The 19,648-nt window shown below is 43.9% G+C and overlaps 2 protein-coding genes across 5 annotated transcripts in view; one reads left to right on the top strand and one right to left on the bottom strand.

Annotated features, from left to right (window-relative positions):
* Positions 1-313: 313 nt before the first annotated feature.
* Positions 314-19,648, bottom strand: part of TIGD7 (tigger transposable element derived 7) — a 94,445-nt gene continuing 75,110 nt past the window's right edge. Inside the window, exons 1-3 of one of the 4 annotated variants that reach the window (XM_058570178.1) lie at positions 5,627-6,117; positions 5,379-5,466; positions 314-3,897 (exon numbers count right to left, since the gene is read on the bottom strand). In XM_058570178.1, the coding sequence (XP_058426161.1) occupies positions 835-2,487 (1,653 nt within the window). In that variant the 5' untranslated portion in view covers positions 2,488-3,897; positions 5,379-5,466; positions 5,627-6,117 and the 3' untranslated portion in view covers positions 314-834. Of the gene's footprint in view, positions 3,898-5,378; positions 5,467-5,626; positions 6,118-19,648 lie in introns of those variants that run through there. The other 3 variants (XM_058570179.1, XM_058570180.1, XM_058570181.1) reach the window with 3 other exon arrangements.
* On the top strand, positions 6,736-17,969 carry LOC131422717 (zinc finger protein 75D-like). The gene is made up of 8 exons (XM_058570177.1): positions 6,736-8,423; positions 9,618-9,813; positions 10,527-10,618; positions 10,908-11,034; positions 12,137-12,228; positions 12,515-12,641; positions 14,384-14,494; positions 14,675-17,969. Exons 1-8 carry the CDS (start codon positions 8,013-8,015, stop codon positions 15,349-15,351), a joined length of 1,833 nt encoding a protein of 610 aa, XP_058426160.1. The 5' UTR covers positions 6,736-8,012; the 3' UTR covers positions 15,352-17,969.

Genomic DNA, 19,648 nt, shown 5'->3' with positions numbered 1-19,648 from the left:
AACGTGAAGTTTCCAGAATCAATGACTCCTTTTGAAAGGAGTGTGACTGCCAGTCATTTATTCTGGGAATTTTTTACCACTGGGGAGAAAAAAAGGATGTTTGATGCAATGACTCAAATTAAAAGAAACTAGAGAGCTGTCCAGTATGCTCATCTGCCATCCCCCTGAGCTGCTTCCACAATCCTTTCTACCCCAGGCTTGAAAGGTGTCTCAACAAATGCTAACATTATTAATACCAAAGCCTAAAATATATTAAGACAATATAAAATTGTATTTACAATGTAATCTGCCTATTTTTGAAATATATCAAAGTGTTAGGCAAGACAATCATTGGTCGATAGAATTTGGATGCTTTTTATGTTTTTTATGTATCCTCTATAACCAGCATATGTTACTTCCACATTAAGAGGGGAAAAAAACACTAAATAGGTGGACAAATTTAAGAAAGCAGAACATGTCATACCATTAAACAGAACACCAAATCTATCCTTATCTTCTTAAAGGTAACTAAACTAGTCAGCGTATAGCTTCTTTGTTATATGCTGTGAATACACTGGTAAAATTTACTGCTTTCCCACATCCATTCCACCTTAGATAATCTGGGACAATAATTCCTCATTATTCAGATCCTTGTCTAAAACAGGAAAAATATGGATTAATGAATATATTTATACATTTAAAGAAACAAATTTATTACTTTCAAATTGTATACTTTATAAACTATTTAAGTAGACATTGATATGCAAAATGAGTTCTGTTGATAAAAACCATGACAATTCACAACAGGTCTACATCATATATTATCATAACTGCAGAACTCTTTAAACACAAAATCTAATTACTAGAACCAGAAGTTGAAGGCATATTGAAGGAATCCCTAATATTATGAGGCCTAGGTTTCAAAAAGCTACCAATTCTAGAATGGATTCTACTCTGGAACTGTTTCTTGATTACTTCCTGTTGCATCTCTTTCAGTGTGAAATGGAACCTTTGAAATTCAGGTGTGGCATCAACAAAGTCAAGAAGGTAGTCTAAACTCTCTCTGACTGCAGATAACTTAAACTCAGCAGTCTGCTCTTCAGTTCCTCCTCCTTTTTGAACAACTTCCTTTGTAATCCCACCTTTTGTTTTGGGGAGACTACCCTTTTCTTCATCATCCCCATTTAACCACACCCTATCATCATCCAGCTTGGTTTCCAACTCCCCACATTTCTCAAGAATTTCTCTATAATCCCCATCTTCTAAGCCTTGAAGATCATATTCAGGTTCCTTTTTGTAAAGAAGATTTTCCCATGCATTTGCTATGGTTATTTGTTTTACTTCATCCCAACTCTTTGCCCAGTTAAAAATTGCACTTGTTATGTTGTAGATTTTAATCTTGGAAACTCCTTTTTCTCCTTTATCTTGCTCATCATCACTTTCTTCGAAAATGACAAGACTCTCTTCAAGTTGCCTCCACCTATAAAGTCGTTTGCAGCTCAAGATCACACCTTGATTCATTGGTTGAATCAAGGTTGAAGTGTTACGGGGAAAAAACATGCATTTTATTCGACCATCCTCACTGGTTAGTGATTCAGTGGAAGGGTGAACTGGAGAACTGTCCAGAAGTAACAAGGCTCTGACGTCCTCTTCATGGAATCTTAGAACATTAAGTTGAAAATGCCTGACCTCAGGAACAAAGTTTTGAAAGAACCATTCTGAAAACAATTCTCTGGTGAACCAAACATCCTTACTAGGTTTATATATCACAGGTAATGTACTTGTATCCTCTTTCACATTTTTGGGCAACCTCGATTTTCCAATAATGATTGACTTTAACTTATGAGTTCCATCTGCATTTGCACATAAAAGAGCAGACAACTTTTCTTTGTTTATTTTTCTCCCGGGCAGGCAGATATCTTTTCTGCTTGCCTGAGTGTTTTCTGGCATTGACTTCCAAAAGAGGTCAGTTTCATCCCCACTGTACAGCTGAGCTAGATGCAGTTTCTCCTCCTTGATAAGCATGGACAATTTTTGCCGAAATGGCTCAACATTTTCTGAAGCTGAACTTAGGACTTGTTCCCCACATACTTTTTGGTTCCCAATTGCGTGCCTATTTCGAAATCTAAAAAGCCAACCAGTGCTAGCTTTGAAGTCTGTTCGCCCAAAACACTGTGCGAATCTCTCTGCAGCAGCCTGAAGCTCCACACCTCTAACAGGGACACCAGCTGAGCGTTTTTGTTGGTACCACATGTAGACTGCATCATCCACATCTCCATATTTGGCTCCTGTGGTCCTCTTTCTCTTCTCAGCCCCTACTAATGGCATGTCCTGCTTTAGTACAAAGTCCAAAATCAATTTCTTATTCTTTTTAATGTCATAAAATGTTGATTTACTGATTCCAAATTCATCCATTACACTTTTAAGAGACCGTCCAGCTTCAATCCTACTTAGAACCTTCATTTTCTCCTCTAAATTCAATGTTGTGTATTTCCCTCTCTTATTCATACTGAATTTGGTTTCAAACAACCAACAGGAGAAAAAAAGGGAAAGCCTTACTGAATTGGAAAAAAAAATTAAAAACAAAACAAAACAAACCCACAAAAACTAGCTCAAAGCCCCAGAAGGCACAGGCATTTGTACTGAAGGGCAATGGACTAAAAGGGATAAGGGCTCATGATTGCAGTGCTAGTCTAGAGGTAAAGGTCTTATGAGCTCAGAAAGCTGCCACTGCCAAAGTCCTGTCTAGCTGTTGTTCCTGTAAGACATGGATGATCAGTTTTCAGAACCCCCTGCTCCTTCTCCTCTCCCTTGACAGATATAGCAGCACCAGTCAGGAATAAGAGGAATGCCTGCATACTCTCCCTAACTCAACAAGGAAAAGACACAAGAGGAAGAGAGAAGGCAAGATGTGCCCACAAGAATAGACCCAGGTGAGATAAGTCTCAATAAAAAGTGGTGCTTGAGAAGAAGGGAGTGTGAAAGCCTCAAAGGTAAGGACAGAGTAATCTTGTGTAGCAGAGATGCAGTGTGGCTTCTCCTCTTCCAAAATGACCTGATTTTACCTCACTGCCAGAAAAGAAAATGGTGCTCATATTGCTCTGTACATAGTGTTCACTGGGCAGCAGGCCATCTGCCTGGATAGAGACTCCAATCTACCCTGACACTGGGATATCTGGAGAGCTGGAATTTGGGAACAGCTGTATGGTATCCTTAGGTGAAGAAGAAAGCAGGTTCTGTTCTCCATAGGAATGAAATCCAACTTTTATTGCATTCAGCACAGCATTCTTAAAGACTGAGCTTTAACTTGACTGTTCCTTATATTTACCAAGGTAATCTGAAAGTATGTGATTTATTAGTTAGCGGCACTTTTCCACACTCAGATCATCCTTGTGTACGTCTGGTGTATTCTCAAGTGTTATTTTTCATTGAAACTGTTCCATATTTGGGATATTATCAAGTTTCAGAATCATGGCAATTTTTAGAGATGAGTCCAAAAGTTTTACAAACATTTTGCCATAGTTAAGAAATTTTAAAAGGATCTGCCCTTTCATTTGTTTTCCTAAATTTACATTAGGGTGTTAAGCAACATACTTTTTATATTTCAGACTTTATTTGATTTTCTCTTCAGTATAGATTTTCCTTAATTTGAACCAAGACTCAATTTTTCCACTGCTTGAAGAAATTTAAAAGGTTTCTCTACTAGTGTTGCTGATCAATTGTTTCCCATAAATTCTTCTGTTGACAACCTTTGTAGCTCTGTGCCCTCAAATATTCCTTGCAGGTCCTCCTGGTGCTGCCCAATGCCATTCCATTTCCTTAGAAATGTCCTACTCTAGATTAAGTTCATAGTTCTCATTCCAGATACAGAACCTCATGGGAAGTAACAAAAACAGCCACTTTTATCCATTCCAGGTGCTATGAAGAAAGAAAAGTATGTCAGACAAATGAGGAAAATGATTGGTATTTCAGTTATTTTCCTCTCCTGTAGGGCAGGGCCTGACTGGCTTTCATTCATTCCTCAACTACATAGAATTCTCACAAGACTCTCATCTAGGAACCCAGAAGAGTCCAGACCCTTAGTCTTCTCTAACAGTTGTTGCAAGAAATGCCAACTGGTTTCTGGGGCACTAAGAGGATCATGAAAGAATAGCATAGTTAAAAGAGTGCGGAGCCAATGACAGGCTAAGATGAAGAAACTTTCTAAAAGAGGAAGCAATAACTAAGGCAATTGTCATAAATGGAAAAGAAAAAAAAAAAAGAGGGAATTCATTAGCCAATAGGAGCACCATTACCTCCAGCCAGTCACCCACCAAAAACCTTCAGCCCCCTACGGCAGTTGTGTGGTGTCTCATGTTTTGCTTTCATTGCTTCTCAGCTGTACATTCATCATTTCTCAAACAGTGCCCAGACAGAGGAAGGTGAAATCAAAAGGAAAGACTTGGGACTTTTAGGGGCTCCACAGCAAGGGTAAGCAACTATGGCACCAAACTTCAAACAATGAATATCATCAGTGGCCCTCATTCACTATTCACCATTTGTGACTTGCTTCATCTTCTTCCTTTCATAGTCTCTTTTCCCACATTTTTATCCCCATCTTCCCTAAGCAACTCCCTACCCATGTTATGAATCAGGCCTGCCAATGACATCCAAGGGCACTGCTGGCAGAACTTCATTTATTCAATTTAATAAGTTCCAATTATACGCTCAGCCTTGGGCCAGATGACCAGGATCTCAATGCTCAGAGCATTACTGTCCACTGGTTCTGAGAGACTGGAAACAATAATTAATCTGAAGAAACTAAGTCCCAACCTGACAGAGATTCTACGGAAATAAACCTGATCTGAAACATATTCAAGAGACTTAGGCAGATGCTATTGCCTTTGTTTAATCCTTTTCTCTCACTGAAAAGGGATCTAAATTTAGAGCACAGAGGAGTGAAACACCATTCTATCTAAAAGCAAAAACAGCATAATGGCCTCGTAATGGTATCCCATTTTCATTCTTGCCTTAAGCTTATCTCCAGATGAACTGCCCTAGAAAGAAACTCCCTCAAAAACCCTCAATAATGCTCCAGGATTTACTTTATTAAATGCAATCTCTTCACTCCCATTCAAAGCACTCCATAATAGGTCCACAGGAACTCATTTTCTAACTTTAACTCTTTTTCTAAATGTGTAGCCCAATTACATTTACTAGAAATGTACTACAGATTTTCTCTCACTCTAATCTTTTCAGCTTTCAAGGCTTTGCTCTTCGCTCTTACCTTTCCCTCTGCCGGGAATGTGATCCCACTCTCTGCTCTGAGCAAATCCCTCAAGGTCGTTTATAATTTTCCCCAACCAAAAATCAACTTTCATTTCCTTGGAATTCCCGCAGCCGTTCAGCTCATGTCTTACCTTTTCCTACCTTGTGTTACTGATATTGGTGACACTGCCTCAGTCCTCTTACTAGATTGCTTCAATCAAAGACACTGTCTTACAGGCTCTGTAACACGAGCTACACGTAGCAGACTTAGTAAAGAATCACTGGATTGGTAGAGGCTGACACTACGAAAACACTCCTAATTAGGAGAACACCGACAACCCGAAATACTCAGATTCTTATAAACGAGACTCAGTAAATATTTATGGAACGCCTATCTTACCGCGGTAACTGCCAGACACTGCAGGAGATACGAGATGAAAAGAAGGTTCCCATCCTCCGGGGGCCGGGGGGTGCATGCTGCAGCAGAAAAAGCAGAAGAAAGGACAACAGGGGACCTAAATGCCCGTCTAGGAGCCGCCACTGGTAAATTATGTGACCCTGAGCAAGTCACTTCTTGGCTCAATTTCTCTGTCAAGGAGAACTGTAAATGGAACCTATTTCACAGGTTAAACCTACCTCACAAGAAAAAACAGAACCGTGGTGAGGGATGCGCGGCCCAGAGAAGGGTACGAAGCCCTCAGGGGCCGTTGAGCCTGACCGGGACAAAACGGCCTCTCACTCCCGGAGGCTGCCACGAGCCCCGGCCGACAGCTCGGCTGCGCCGCGGGAAGGCCGAGAGCCCGTCGCGTGCAAGGGCTGACGACCCTCACTGGGCGGGGCTACCGGCTACCAGGCGCCGCGGGCCGCCTGAAGCGACGGAGGAACGACCTGGACGCGAGACGGCGACATCCACGCGCCGAGCCGCGCGCAGGGCCCTCTAGGCCTGGTGGCCCTACAGACTCGGTGGCTTTAACTCTTTCCTGCCGCCAGAGCTGAACCCGGACAGGACACCAACTCCTCCCCAGAGGCCCGCAGCCGAGCTACACCGAGCCCCTCCCCGAAGGTGCAGCACTTCCGCTTCCGGTTGGGGCGCGCGCGCGGGTGGGCGGGTACCGGCGAGCGTGAGGAGCCCGCAGGGCCTGTGGTGGAACCAGGCCTGCGCCTCCGAACTCTTGGGCCCCCCTCGCGAGCCGCCTGTGAGTGGTGCGGGGCGGAGAGCTGCGCGCCTCAGGGCGGCGACTTGCAGTTGAGCCCGAGGAAGACGGAGAGGCGTCCACGAAACCGAGCTTTCCGAGGTAACAAGAAGTGCCTTCCCCCTCGGCGTCGGCTCCCGAGCGCCTGAGAGACGCCGGCCACTGCGAGGCGAGGCAGCCATTTTCCGTGGGCGGCGGCGTGTCCGGGCCGGGCGCCCGGAGTCCGGCGGGACGGCTTGGGGCGAGGCCCACCGGCGGCCCCTCTTTCTACCCTTTGCGCAGACACTGCCCAGGGCCGGGCTGGAGCCGCTCGGCCCCTGCCCGCTCGCACCGTGCTCCCGGGCCCGCCCGTCGGCCGTCCGGGGGCGGGGGCGGGGCGAGCAGTCACGTCCACTTTCCCGCCTCCGCTGGCGTTTCCTTTGCTGGCTGCTGTTACCGCAGGAGAACCGGGCAGGTCGGCCTCAGGGAGGTCAGCTTCTGCTGATGCAAAAGCATAGTAAGTGTCCCCGTGCCGCCTGAGCTGGCGTAGGCGACAAGGCGCTGGCCATTTGTGAATGCCCTGGCATCCTGGACAGATTTCGTTGCCGTTTCTGTTGGATCACCTCAGGGAAAGGGAGGCTCATGGTTCTCCTCAGCCTCGCTTGGAGGTCTAAATACCCTTGAAGAAATGTAAAGTCAGCCGAAGGGTCACCGTATGATCACCCACTCCCATTCTCTGCTTTTCTGCGACTTAGCGTTTAGATGATTTTGTAAACAGAGATCAGCGTGGGTTTTTCTAGGTGAAGTAAAGAGAAACATAAAAATACAGATGTGAGTCTTCTGCGTAGTGCCCTTTATACGTCTTGCAAAGACGTGCCAAAGAAGAATGTTGAGCATCTAGTTACTTAATTGGGGGGTGCTGTCTGAGAAGAGTAAGGCTGCTTTTTCCCTAATTACTTTCTTTCTACTGTGGTCTCACGGTCTCAGCTCTCCTGCCAGTATTCATAGAATGGAAAGGCAGCTTAAATGTCCCACAAAGTGAAGGCTTCCATCTTCACAAGAGAATGAAAAATCATAGAAGTTGTACTGCCTTACTAAAGACAGAAGACTAGGATGATAGATTAAAGTATAATTAAAGTCAGAATGTTCTAATCTTCCCTTCACATGGGCAAGATGGGACAGGAAGCACATCAATTAAATCTTTGGATAATCCTACAACTCATTGCAGGCAGTGGGTGCCAATTTTCTCACCACCAACCTTTCCTAAGTTATTGTTTTTTTTTAAAGGCAAGTCATCAGTTGACATTTGTCTTCAATAAGCTGTCCTGTATTTCAATTGAATAATAGAAAGAAAGGAGAGAAACAAAGGGCCTGGCAGTTGATTCTTAAAGGGAAGGCAAAGCGAGACCTGTTCATTTTTTTCTCATACTATTGTAGCAGGTAGTAAAGTTCATGTGCCTTTCCTATTGACATGTGCTTTTTTTTTTCCTGCCCTCATTGCCTCAGGAAGAAGATCCTTTTATTGATTTTCTTCCAGACCAGACTGGACCTCAGTTGTCAAAAGTGGTGCTGGCGGGGTGTCTGACACAGGAGCAAGACTGTTCTTGGAACATAATGATGACGATAGATCTGAAGGTGGCTGAGTATTTGAACCCTCAGATCAGGGCTCTTTGGGAGACCGACATACCTATGACAGAGAGCTCCAGTCAGAGTAAGAAATATACCCCACAAACGGACAGTCTCTGTCCCGAGAGCTCTCGCCAGCACTTCCGGAGCTTCCACTATCATGAGGCAGCTGGACCCCGTCAGGCTGTGGGCCAACTTCAGGAATTATGCCATCGGTGGCTGAGGCCGGAGATCCACTCAAAAGAGCAGATCTTGGAACTCTTGGTGCTAGAGCAATTCCTAACCATTCTGCCCAGGGACATCCAGACCGGGATAAAGAAGTACCATCTACAGAGCATTGAGGAGGCTGTGGCCCTGGTAGAACACTTGCAGAAGGAATCTGGTCAAATGAGGAATGGGGTGAGAAGAAAGGTTCCTGATACATACAGTGAATTAGGATGATGGTGGATATATTGGGGGTGGGGGCAGTTAATTGAAAAATTAGATGAATTAGGCCACTGTTCTGTTGTTCCTTTAGGACATCTAAGGCAGGGCCTGAAGCCACAGACCCATAGGAATAATTAGTCCATAGGTTTTGGAGATCCTGGCACAGACTTCCTTGGCCTTAGAAAAAAAGTTGCTTTTTGCCCTCTTTGGAGTCAGGGTAGATTGAGGGTTATAAGCCTGGTCTGGCTTGTTGAAGGAGATGGGTCTTAAGTTCTTAGAAACAAATAAAAGACAATTAGAGTTGGAGAGGAAGGGGCAGTTCCAAAAAGGGGAGAACACTTAGAGATCAAAGGAGAGTAAAGATGAAAAAGAGAAGGAGAACGCAAACAGCTGGGGGAAGACAGCAAAGGAAGAGAAAAAGTACAAAGAAAAAAGGAAAACAAAGATTTGGAAATCCTAACAGTAGCTAAGAAAGACTGAGAGATAGTGTCCTCCATACCATAGACAGGAGCCTCCACTGCCCTCCCTTAGTGGTTGGCCTTGGCTCTGCTGGTGAGTGGGGATTCAGGATGTGCTCTTGGGCAGGGGACAGCACACCAACTAGCTTCAGGCCTGCCATGAAGAATAGAGGGCAGGCATATCTTTGGTGTCAAAATCATTTGGAGGTAGGTTGGAGCCAGACTCTTGCCTGGTCTTGTTTTCTCCATTTCATCCCCATTCCCTGAAAACCTTCCCTAGCCATGGGGAAAATCTGGTTGACAGGCTAATTTTGTTATTCAATTCCTTAATCTTTTGAGAAAACTAGAACACAGAAAACCACTGAGGCAGGGATATAAGTCAAGAGAGAGAGCCTGTCAAGGCAGCATGAGAACAGGTGGCCTGCACAATGTTGCTAGTGGACTAAGCTGGGCTATATGCAGGGGAGCGGGGGCCGCAGTGTTGAGAGGTTGGCGGTAGCCACACCTTTTTTCCTTTTATCCTAATTTTCCCAGATTTTTTGGATAGTTGTATGTGGAAAATGGTGGCCCAATACCTCTTTAAGTCTTTTTGTCATTTCCTTTAGTGTCTCACACTTCTCACAATCTGGACTTTATGCTTTTTATTCCCTCTTCCACCAACCCCCAAACCAAAAGTAACTGAGGTAACATGGATGGGAATTATTTCTAGGTTGCAGCTCATGAGCTGGGAAAGGAGGCAGTGCTCTTGGGAGAAACAGCAGAGGCCCCAGGCTTCAATCTGAAGCCAGCAGAATCCCAGCCAGTGGGCATGTCCCAGGATGAAGAATTTTGGAGTACATACCAGGGTCTACAAGAACAGCTGAGCAGGAATACTCATAAAGAAACTGAGCATGTATGTGAAAGGGGTAAGGAGCTTCATAATAATTTTCTTCTCCTGGGAGCTGTGACAGTCCTTTGTTCAGCCTGAACGTCGAGAGCATTTTCTGGGTGCCCAGCTCTGTGGATCTGCAAATGCAGCCATATTAGCAATTACAATGCCCCCCACCCCACCCCCTGGCGGCAGTAGAATAGAATGAGCTATGGGTAAAGGTGGAGGTTCGTGTAAAGTACAGAGATATCCAAACCACAGAACCCTGATAATAATATCATGAACTCTGTTCCTTAGAAAAGTGGGGTGGGTTGGGGCCACCTCATTCTCATCAAATACTGAAAGAGTTGGGTTCAGAAATGGGCTGTCACTGGCAGAATGTGAACACAATTGTGTACCAGGAAAAAAATAATAAATGATAAAAAACATCTCCTATTATACACTGGAGTCCCTGAGTACTTCATTTTCAAATACATTTAATTTTTGCCTAACTCAGAACAATTATGTAAGAGAATAAAAGGGTTTTTCTTCTATTAATTTCACTCATGAGAACTGGGGAACCTGTTCTATGGGCTGGTAGATACTTGATTCTTATTTATAATAAGAAGGCAACTTCTAGGCCCCCCATGCACTTGTAAAGGTGTCCCCTCTTTACTGGAAAAATTAGGATTCTCTGTATTTTAGAAATAAGCTCAGGATGTTTGTAGACAGAAGCAAGAGAAATTTTCTCTGGCTCTTTTCCACCCACAGCTGTGCCTGCTCACCAGATCCCAGCCTCTCCTGAGCAGACAAGCACCAAAGACTGGACAGTGGCACCTGAGCTCGTCCTGCCTGAGTCCCAGGTGAGCTCTGCTTTCCAGCTGTTTATGGCTGCCTTTCCTTGCTGCCCATGACCCACCCTGCCCAGCAGGTGCTCAGAGGAGTGTTAGCCCACATGTTCTCCCTGGGGAACTGGGCACCTCCCAGGCTGTTTGCTGATCTTTTGCCTCCTTCCTTTTTGCCTTCTCACTTTAAAAAAAATCACATGCTGTTAATTCCTCAGTGCCAGGCCTACCATGCAGTTCATGGGCCAGATGGTAGGGCTGCTTCTGTAGTGGCAAGTACTGAACTGAAGCCCATTCTCTTCTTTAGAGCTTGTTGACATTTGAAGAAGTGGCCATGTATTTTTCCCAGGAAGAATGGGAGTTACTGGATCCCACTCAGAAGGCCCTCTACAATGATGTAATGCAAGCAAACTATGAGACTCTCATCTCTCTAGGTAAAGATTCTTCCCTTCCTTTTGGGTAGGAGTTGAGTGATCTGTCTTGTTCTCGGCTTATTGGGAATGCACCCCTGTGAGAGAGTGTCTGTTCCAGTAGTTGGTTGGTTCTCAACTAGATGATGTGGGCAGAGGAAATGTGTATCCAGATCGCTTGGGGAGCTTTTCCAAGTGTACATGTTCATTCCGTATCTAAAATTCTTGATCTGTCCTCCATTCCCCCCAAATCTACTCTTCTCCTATCTTTGTCATCTCTGTAATGGACACCACAATTCACCCAGTAATTCAGGCCAGAAAACTCACGTTATCCTTTACTCTGATCTTGCCATTATATCCCACTACTCATGTATCACTAGTCTTGGCTCCACCTTCATAGTATAGCCTGAGTCCAACCATGTCTCATCCTCCTGCTTTGTTAGCATCCTGGTCTACACCAGGGGCATCTCTATCCAGGTCCATCTCAGTAGCTTTCTACCTGGTGCCTCCTGCCACCACTCTTGCCCTTCACAATCTGTTTCCCACACAGCAACCAGACTCTTAAAAACCTGATCAGATGTGACATTTCTCTGCTTCAAATGATAATGACTTCTGATATGTTCAGAATAAAATCCAAACTCCTTAACAAGACACCCAGGACCCTCCAAGTTCTCACCCCTCCTCCCCTCCCTGGCATCTCCTGGTGGTCATGCCCTTCTTCAGTCCTCTTTAGCCGTACTGGTCGTCTTGCTGTCTCTCGAACTCTCAAAGCTAATTTCTACCTTCCCATTTCCTCTCTCTAGCACACTGGCTTCTGAGTACTACATTTTCAAACACCTCTGTATTTTGCCCAACTCAGAACAATTTATGTCATGTAAGGAAAAAAAACATTTCTTTATTTGACTTTACTAATGATACCAAAGACAGTCAACTGGGAACCAGTTTTAGGGGCTGGTAGATGCTTGATTCTTGTTTACAATGAGAAAGCCACTTCTAGGTAGTCACATCTCGTAAAGGTATCCCATCTTTAGTGAAAGAATCAGGATGCTCTGTATTTTAGAAATAAGCTCAGGATGTTCATAGACAGAAGCAAGAGAAATTTCCTCTGGCTCTTTTCCACCCACAGCTGTGCCTGCTCACCAGATCCTAGCCTTTCCTGAGCAGACAAGTACCAAAAACTGGACACTGGCACCTGAGCTCATCCTGCCTGAGTCCCAGGTGAGCTCTGCTTTCCAGCTGTTTATGGCTGCCTTTCCTTGCTGCCCATGACCCACCCTGCTCAGCAGGTGCTCAGAGGGGTGTTAGCCCACATGTTCTCCCTGGGGAACTGGGCACCTCCCAGGCTGTTTGCTGATCTTTTGTCTCCTTCCTTTTTGCCTTCTCACTTTAAAAAAAAAATCACGTTAATTCCTCAGTGCCTGGCCTGCCATGCAGTTCATGGGCCAGATGGTAGGGCTGCTTCTGTAGTGGCAACTACTGAGCTGAAGCCCATTCTCTTCTTTAGAGCTTGTTGACATTTGAAGAAGTGGCCATGTATTTTTCCCAGGAAGAATGGGAGTTACTGGATCCCACTCAGAAGGCCCTCTACAATGATGTAATGCAAGAAAACTATGAGACTCTCATCTCTCTAGGTAAAGATTCTCCCCTCCCTTTGGGTAGGAGTTGAGTGATCTGTCTTGTTCTCAGCTTACTGGGAATGCACCCCTATGAAAGAGTCTCTGTTCCAGTAGCTAGTTGGTTCTCAACTAGATGGTGTGGGCAGGGGAAAGGTGTATCCAGATACCTTGGGAACTTTTTCCAAGTACACATTCCTTATCCTAAACAGAATTTGTGATTTCTATCCCCACTTTTCTCTAAACCTGCCCTTCTCATTATCTTTCTCTTCTCAGTAAAGGGTAGCCCCATTCATCCAGTTGCCCAGAACAAGAAACACGGTCCTCTTTTACCTTGCTCTTACTGTCACACGCCACTACTCATGCATCACTAGTCCTTTTGGCTCCACCTTCATAGTATAGCCTGAGTCCAACCATGTCTCTACCTCCTTCTCTGTTAGCCTCCTGGTCTACACCAATGTCTTCTCTATCCAGGTCCAACTCAATAGCTTTCTAACTGTCACCGCCTGCCGCCATTCTTGCCCTTCACAGCCTGTTTTCCACCCAGCAGCTGGACTCTTTTAAAAACCTTATCAGAAAGTGACATTTCTCTGCTTCAAAACCTTATGATAACTTCTCATCACATTCAGAATAAAATCCAAATCCTTTACCAAGACACCCAGGACCCACCAAGACCTGGCCTCTGCTCCCTTTCCTGCCCTCATCTGCCACTTGTGCCCTGGTTCAGTCCTTTTAGCCACATGGGTGTTCTTGCTATTTCTTGAACTTGCCAAGTGCCTTTCTACTTTCCCCTTCCCTCTGCCTGGCACACTTTTCTGCCACGTGGCTAAATTCTCACCTTTGGATTTCTGCTCAAATATCACTTTCTCAAAGAGATTTTCCACTCAACCTTATCTAAAATATCATCACAGAAGCAGAATCTTAAATGCTGTTACTCTGCTTTAGTTTTCTTCAAAACATTTATTACTTCTTGACATTTTAATTGTTTATTGATGTTTGGTTGTCTCACTCTCCCCCTAGAAGATAAGCTTGATGGGATCAGGGGAGAAATGATGATGAGGGAGAGATGATGATTTGGCTTTTTTACCACTGTATATCTAGCCCATGGAGCATGCCTGACACACCATAGCCACCCAACACATATTTATTGGATTACTGAGTGACGAATGCTTTCCGTAATTGGCAATCTGTATTTAGAGAAAGTCCACTGATTCTGGTCTCTTTCCTCCACATAGATGTGAACCAGTGAGCTATAGGAGTAATAGGAATCTTTCCTAGTGCAGTCAGTGTCTGGTGTTTGAGAGCTAAATAAAAAGTTACCATAATTATGTCAGGAATCACTTGTGCATGTGAAACGCAGCCCACTGACCTTCTCATTGGCTCCGCTAGACCTGGGCTTGTCCAGGACAAGTCCTCCAAAAGAGTTAATAGGACCAGCCTGTATTCCCTGCAACCTCTGGAGTTTGTTCCACCTTGATTGAATATGGGGTATTCTTGGTAGCAGAAGAAGGGGCATATGCACTGGATTCCCATTCCCTATATCCTTTTCATTAATCCAATTTAGGTATTTCTCAGTCTCTGCTTTGCATATCCATGTAAATGCAATATAGTATAAACCTGATACCAGATATGAGAGTCTATGCATTTCACCATTTGGGGTAGCACACTGTAAAAGTGTGCTTTGCTCTTCCTGAAACAGTCTGGAATTAGTGGACATTGTTACGTTACCAGTCCTTGACCTCAGTTTTTCCATTTCACAGCATTATTTGTGCTCCCCAAACCTAAAGTGATCTCCTGTCTAGAGCAAGGAGAAGACCCATGGGTTCAAGGATCCCCAGAGTTCAAGGACAGTCCCAGAGAGCTGCCTACAGGTAAATACACCATGAGAAGGGAAGAAATGTGCCTTGATAGGAACTCTTGCAAGGGCTTAATATTTTAAGATTCTACTTATCTACTTTTTGAAAAAGAAGTAGTCATTGAATTTTTCTCTCCACTTCTGTGGTTTCTTGCTCTGCCATATAGTTGACTGATTTTTATGCTTATTCCAACAGGGTTAAAGCTAAAAAATGACACTGAAAATCAGCCTGTGTGTCTTTCTAACTTAGAAATACAAGCCCCAGGAGACATAGAATCAAAAAAGGCCAGCATGAAAGTTCCCCAGAAAACAATGGGCAAGGAAAATAATGGTGATACGCACAGGGTGGGGAAATGGCATCAAGATTTTCCAATGAAGAAAAGAAAGAAACTTTCAACCTGGAAACAAGAGCTGCTGAAACTTATGGATCTTCACAAGAAAGAGCATGCAGGAGAGAAGCCTTTTAAATGCCAGGAATGTGGGAAAAGCTTCAGAGTTAGCTCTGACCTTATTAAGCACCAAAGAATTCACACTGAAGAGAAGCCATATAAATGTCAGCAGTGTGATAAGAGGTTTAGGTGGAGTTCAGATCTTAATAAGCACTTAACAACACACCAAGGAATAAAACCATATAAATGCTCATGGTGTGGGAAAAGCTTCAGTCAAAATACAAATCTCCATACACACCAAAGAACTCACACTGGAGAGAAGCCCTTTACATGTCATGAATGTGGAAAAAAATTCAGTCAGAATTCCCATCTTATTAAACACCGGAGAACCCACACAGGTGAGCAGCCTTACACTTGTAGCATATGCAGGAGAAACTTCAGCAGGCGGTCAAGCCTTCTTAGACACCAGAAACTCCATCAGTGAAGGGGAGCTTGTCCAGTGTCCTCCGTCTGAAGAAATTCACCAGGTGAAACTTGACACTAAAGTTTATGAAAAAATACCAAATTATGAAGCATGAACAATTTTTCATCAGTGGAAAGTTTGGGGATATAAACATCACGTTTCACAGAAAGAAATCAAGGTTGACTCTGCAGGGATGTGTTGGTAGTTGTATATGTACTGTTTTTTCTTATAATTTTCAGGGAAGTCCTTAGCAAGAGAGGTGTTCTAAGAACATCCTGAATAAGGGAAAAAGGTGGTTTGGGATTGTACCTGGCAAAATAGCAAATTCAGCTTCAAATAGCAGATGCAGCCATGAATCAGTCACTTTTCTGTGGTCACAGAGCTAAATATTGTTGGTTTTGCATTGATCTCCCCAGCCACTCTTAAACACATATGGTAGAAACATTTGTAGCATTGGTCTTTTGGTCTTCCAAAATAAAAAGCAATAATATGCATGTATAATTGCATACCATTGTCTTCAAGTTAGCAGGCTTAACAATTTCAGTAATCTCATGGGACAGAAGTTAATTCTACTATAAAGTTTTCCAAGAACCAAATTGGATTTTCTTCCTCTCTTGTCATTGGACATTGTTCACAGTGTTGGACATCGTTTGAGTTCCTTCTTGAACTTTTTAGCAACTTTAGCTCTTGAATCCTATTAGCACAATTTTTGCTGTAATGAAATATTTACTTTACCACTAGGGAATCTGCCAGAAGAACTAATAGTGCACTGTCTTATGCCTCTCATTGGTGGTGTTTGAAAAAAGAAAAACATCTCTAATGAGATTATATGGAAACGGGTTATGGAGTATATATTAGATGTAAAGAAGAATTTTCTGCAATAAAAGAAACTAGATTGTTGCCTTACCTCGGAATGTCAATAGGATAAAACAGCCATAAAAATTAACACTTTCCTGAGTCCTAAAAGAAACTTATTGGGAGTTCAGGCTCAACTTTTCAGGTTTTTGTTTGTTTGCTTGTAATTTGGCTTTTGTTTGTTATTAATTATGAGGAGAGAGTTATGTTTGGGAACAGGAGTGTATGCTGCAGTGCTGTGGTTCACTGGGAATGGTGTCCTGGGAATCCAGTCAGTAGAAGACCAGGTTCCCAAAGGAAAGGTTTGGGAACTGATGCTGAGTGGTGGGCAAGGCTGAGCGAATCCACATGCATGTTGGTTGTCTTACACTGTAAACTGTTAAGCAGGGAGGGTATACCTGTCTCTGTTTTCTCCAGCACAGCATTTAACAGCAGCCTTACATGATAAATTTGCTAGACTGCTGAAAATCTTTATAGGCTATGCATTTTCTTATAACTCACCCTTTTATCTACTGCAGTGACTCAGATGTGTTCCTGTTAGAACTTGTAGATAGTATCTGGAAAGAGGTTAAATTATCTCTTCCAAATTTTTCATTTTATAAACTAGGAAGTTAAGGCTCAAAGAGATACAGGGACTTGTTCAAGGCCCCATAGCTAGTGGGTCTGTTTGCTGTCATGTAGCTTTATCAGTCAGGCCTGAAAGCAGGATTAGCAAGACTAATTTGTATGTTATCCCTGCACAGCCAGGCTGGATGATGTTGTATTGTATCTATTTCTAGCTTATAAAACCTTCTGGTTTCTTGATTGGTTACTGAAATACTCTTAAGTGTCCATTTTCTCTATGAAATAGAGATAGCACTCAACTCAGTGTTGTTCTAGGGCTTAGAGAGATTGATGAAAGAAAAGCACCTAACAGCCTAGTCAATAGTAGGTGCTCAGTCAATGTGTGTTTCTTTCCGTTTCCCCTGCTCCACAGTGATGTTGGGTGGACTGACTACATTAAAGAAGCAGATGCATTTGTGGCTATTGCAGCTCCTTTCAGGAGCTAAGCACTGGTGGTGGTGGTTATGCTAAGTTGATTTGGTCCTTGGCTTCCGTGCTTTATGGTGTAAGTCACCTGAGCTATTGGTCTGGTCCTCTCAGTGGGATTTTATTTTATTCCTCAAGATGAGCTACGCAAAATATTATTTCTTAAGCACAGCCAGCTCTGAAGCTCTGATCTGCATAGCTCTTACCCAGTACCCTCAGCCTTAGACCCCTGGAACTCCACCTCTTTTCCCAAGATATGTATGGGTTTCTTGCTGGCACTACATTCATTCATTCAATTTACTGAGAGCCTATTATGTGCTCCGGCACTGTTCTAGACTGAGGATATGTTAATGAACAAAAGAGACAAAAATGCTTGCCCTCCTAGAGCTTGTATTCTAGTGAACAGTAAAAAGGAGAGTAGTTACGCTTTTCTGCTCCTTGCAGTTAGGGTCATGAAATAGTTTTGGGTGATGAGTTGTGAGCAGAAGCCTCACTTCTGGGCTGAAGCATTTATTTGTTGGTGCAAGACTCTCCAGTGCACTCTTCCTGCCTCACTCATGGAAGCACATACAGAAAGAGGAGCCACAAGATCAAAGCGGTCTGAAATACTGAGCTGTCCACATGGGAGGGCAGCTGTTTTGGAGAGTCCCCCAGACCTATAAGGGACTTTGTGGCAACAAGAAATAAACTTTTGTTGTGTTAAACCACTGAGACATTGGTGCTTTGTGTTTCTGCAGCATAAGTTGGCCTGTCTGTGTGTGTTGTGTGTGTGTGTGAGGAAGATCAGCCCTGAGCTAACATCCATGCCAATCCTTTTGTTTTTTTTTTTGCTGAGGAAGACCAGCCCTGAGCTAACATCCGTGCCCATCTTCCTCCATTTTATGTGGGACACCGCCACAGCGAGGCCTGACAAGTGGTGCTTCGGTGCCCACCCGGGATCTAAACCCAGGCCGCCAGCAGCAGAGTGCATGCAGTTAACCACTCTGCCTCGGGGCCGGCCCCATGGCCTGTCTTAATAGAGGCGGCTATTCTGCTAGAGCCCAGGAACATTTTCTTTTTTCATTCCACCTGGCTTTTGGCCCTCAGAAGAGACCCAGCTTCCTCGAGGTGCTCCACTGAATTGATGTAACACTTAGGAGTTTACAGGCTATAGGTGATAGGAAAGAAAGACTGATTGCTTACCTGGGACAAGTCCTGGGGAGGTCAGTTGTTCAAGTGCACAAGGCAGTCATCTGTTCCTCTCTCTGGTCTTATTCCACTTTGTTCTTTGTCCTCCTGTGCTCTGCTGCCCCACGTGCACAAGATGTGTTTCTATTGCTCAATGGGCTAGGGAGAGGGTAGGGATTGCTTTCCGTTCCTCATGTGAGTGCAGTACTATTCAAGGAATGGTCGTACCTTCTGTGAGTTGTGGCTCAAAAAACACAGACATAGTGCAGAAGGAAATTGTCTGGATTGATGTAGAGAGGAAGGTGGCTGCTCTTCCTGGACTAAGGGGTGACATTTGGGAAGAAGCTTGGGCAGGAAAGCAGGAGCAGGACACTCCAGTTGGGGAATGAGACGCTTCCAGTGGGAAACTCCTAGCTTAGCCAATAACCAGCAGCACGATGTCTCACAACTTATTCTTGGAATTCGGGGTGGACATGTGGAAGTTGAAAGAAGGAATTTCAATGGTCTTTTCATAAGGATGAGAGCAGATTACATAAAAACAGATTTTGAAATCTGTTGAGGCTTGGTTTAAAGATAAAATCTGAGACAATCCTAGGTTCAACCTCAGGCATTAATATTAAAGTTCTCACAAATATGTCCTCCACAACCAGATGATTTTTCTAGGACAAACCAGAAGGTGCTTTATTTTAGTTTGTTCAGAAAACAGCCTTACAGTGGCTCCAAGGTTGGTTTGAGAAATACATCATTGACCCAGTTTAGCCCCCAAATCCTCGACCCCTTCTCTGCACTGGTCTAAGTAGCCACAGTGCTGAGATCATCCCAGACCCAGAGTTCTCCCCACCATTAAGCACTGTGGAATTTCAAGCTGATCTTGAGAACCTTGGCTATCTTTTAACTGGAGGGGAAGAGCAAGAGGAGAGCTTGAAATCAAACTAAGACTGCTAGGGTTTCAATCAGCTTTTGCAACCAAGAACAGTGATTAATTCCCTGGAGAGTTTGAGAGTAAGAATGCTAAGCAGGCTTTTCTATCCAACCGGACAGTTGGGATAACAAAAGATTTGAACTCCATAAAGGATTTTCCAAATATTCATTGAGTCACTCCACCGACAAGTGTTTACTGAGCACCTTCTGCATTTCCTGTCCAGTTCCCACTCTTATGTGTAATGGATCGAGGCTGCCCATCACTTTTCTCTCAGGGGTTTTCCCTCTAGTGCTTAGGGTGAATTATTTGCTGAAGGCCTCCTCATTCTTTCAGTTCTCTCCTGTG

The sequence above is a fragment of the Diceros bicornis genome, chromosome 26 (assembly GCF_020826845.1).
Source record: "Diceros bicornis minor isolate mBicDic1 chromosome 26, mDicBic1.mat.cur, whole genome shotgun sequence".
NCBI classification, from domain to species: Eukaryota; Metazoa; Chordata; class Mammalia; order Perissodactyla; family Rhinocerotidae; genus Diceros; species Diceros bicornis.
The sequence above is the reverse complement of the archived record's forward strand: the minus strand, read 5'-3'. Positions and strand labels throughout refer to the sequence as shown.

Excerpts from the sequence above, each read along its gene's own strand:
- LOC131422717 (XM_058570177.1), top strand. The coding sequence starts at position 8,013 with ATGATGACGATAGATCTGAAGGTGGCTGAGTATTTGAACCCTCAGATC. Across the intron at positions 10,619-10,907 it reads TCGTCCTGCCTGAGTCCCAG|AGCTTGTTGACATTTGAAGA; the intron begins GTGAGCTCTGCT and ends TCTCTTCTTTAG. Across the intron at positions 14,495-14,674 it reads TCCCAGAGAGCTGCCTACAG|GGTTAAAGCTAAAAAATGAC; the intron begins GTAAATACACCA and ends TTATTCCAACAG.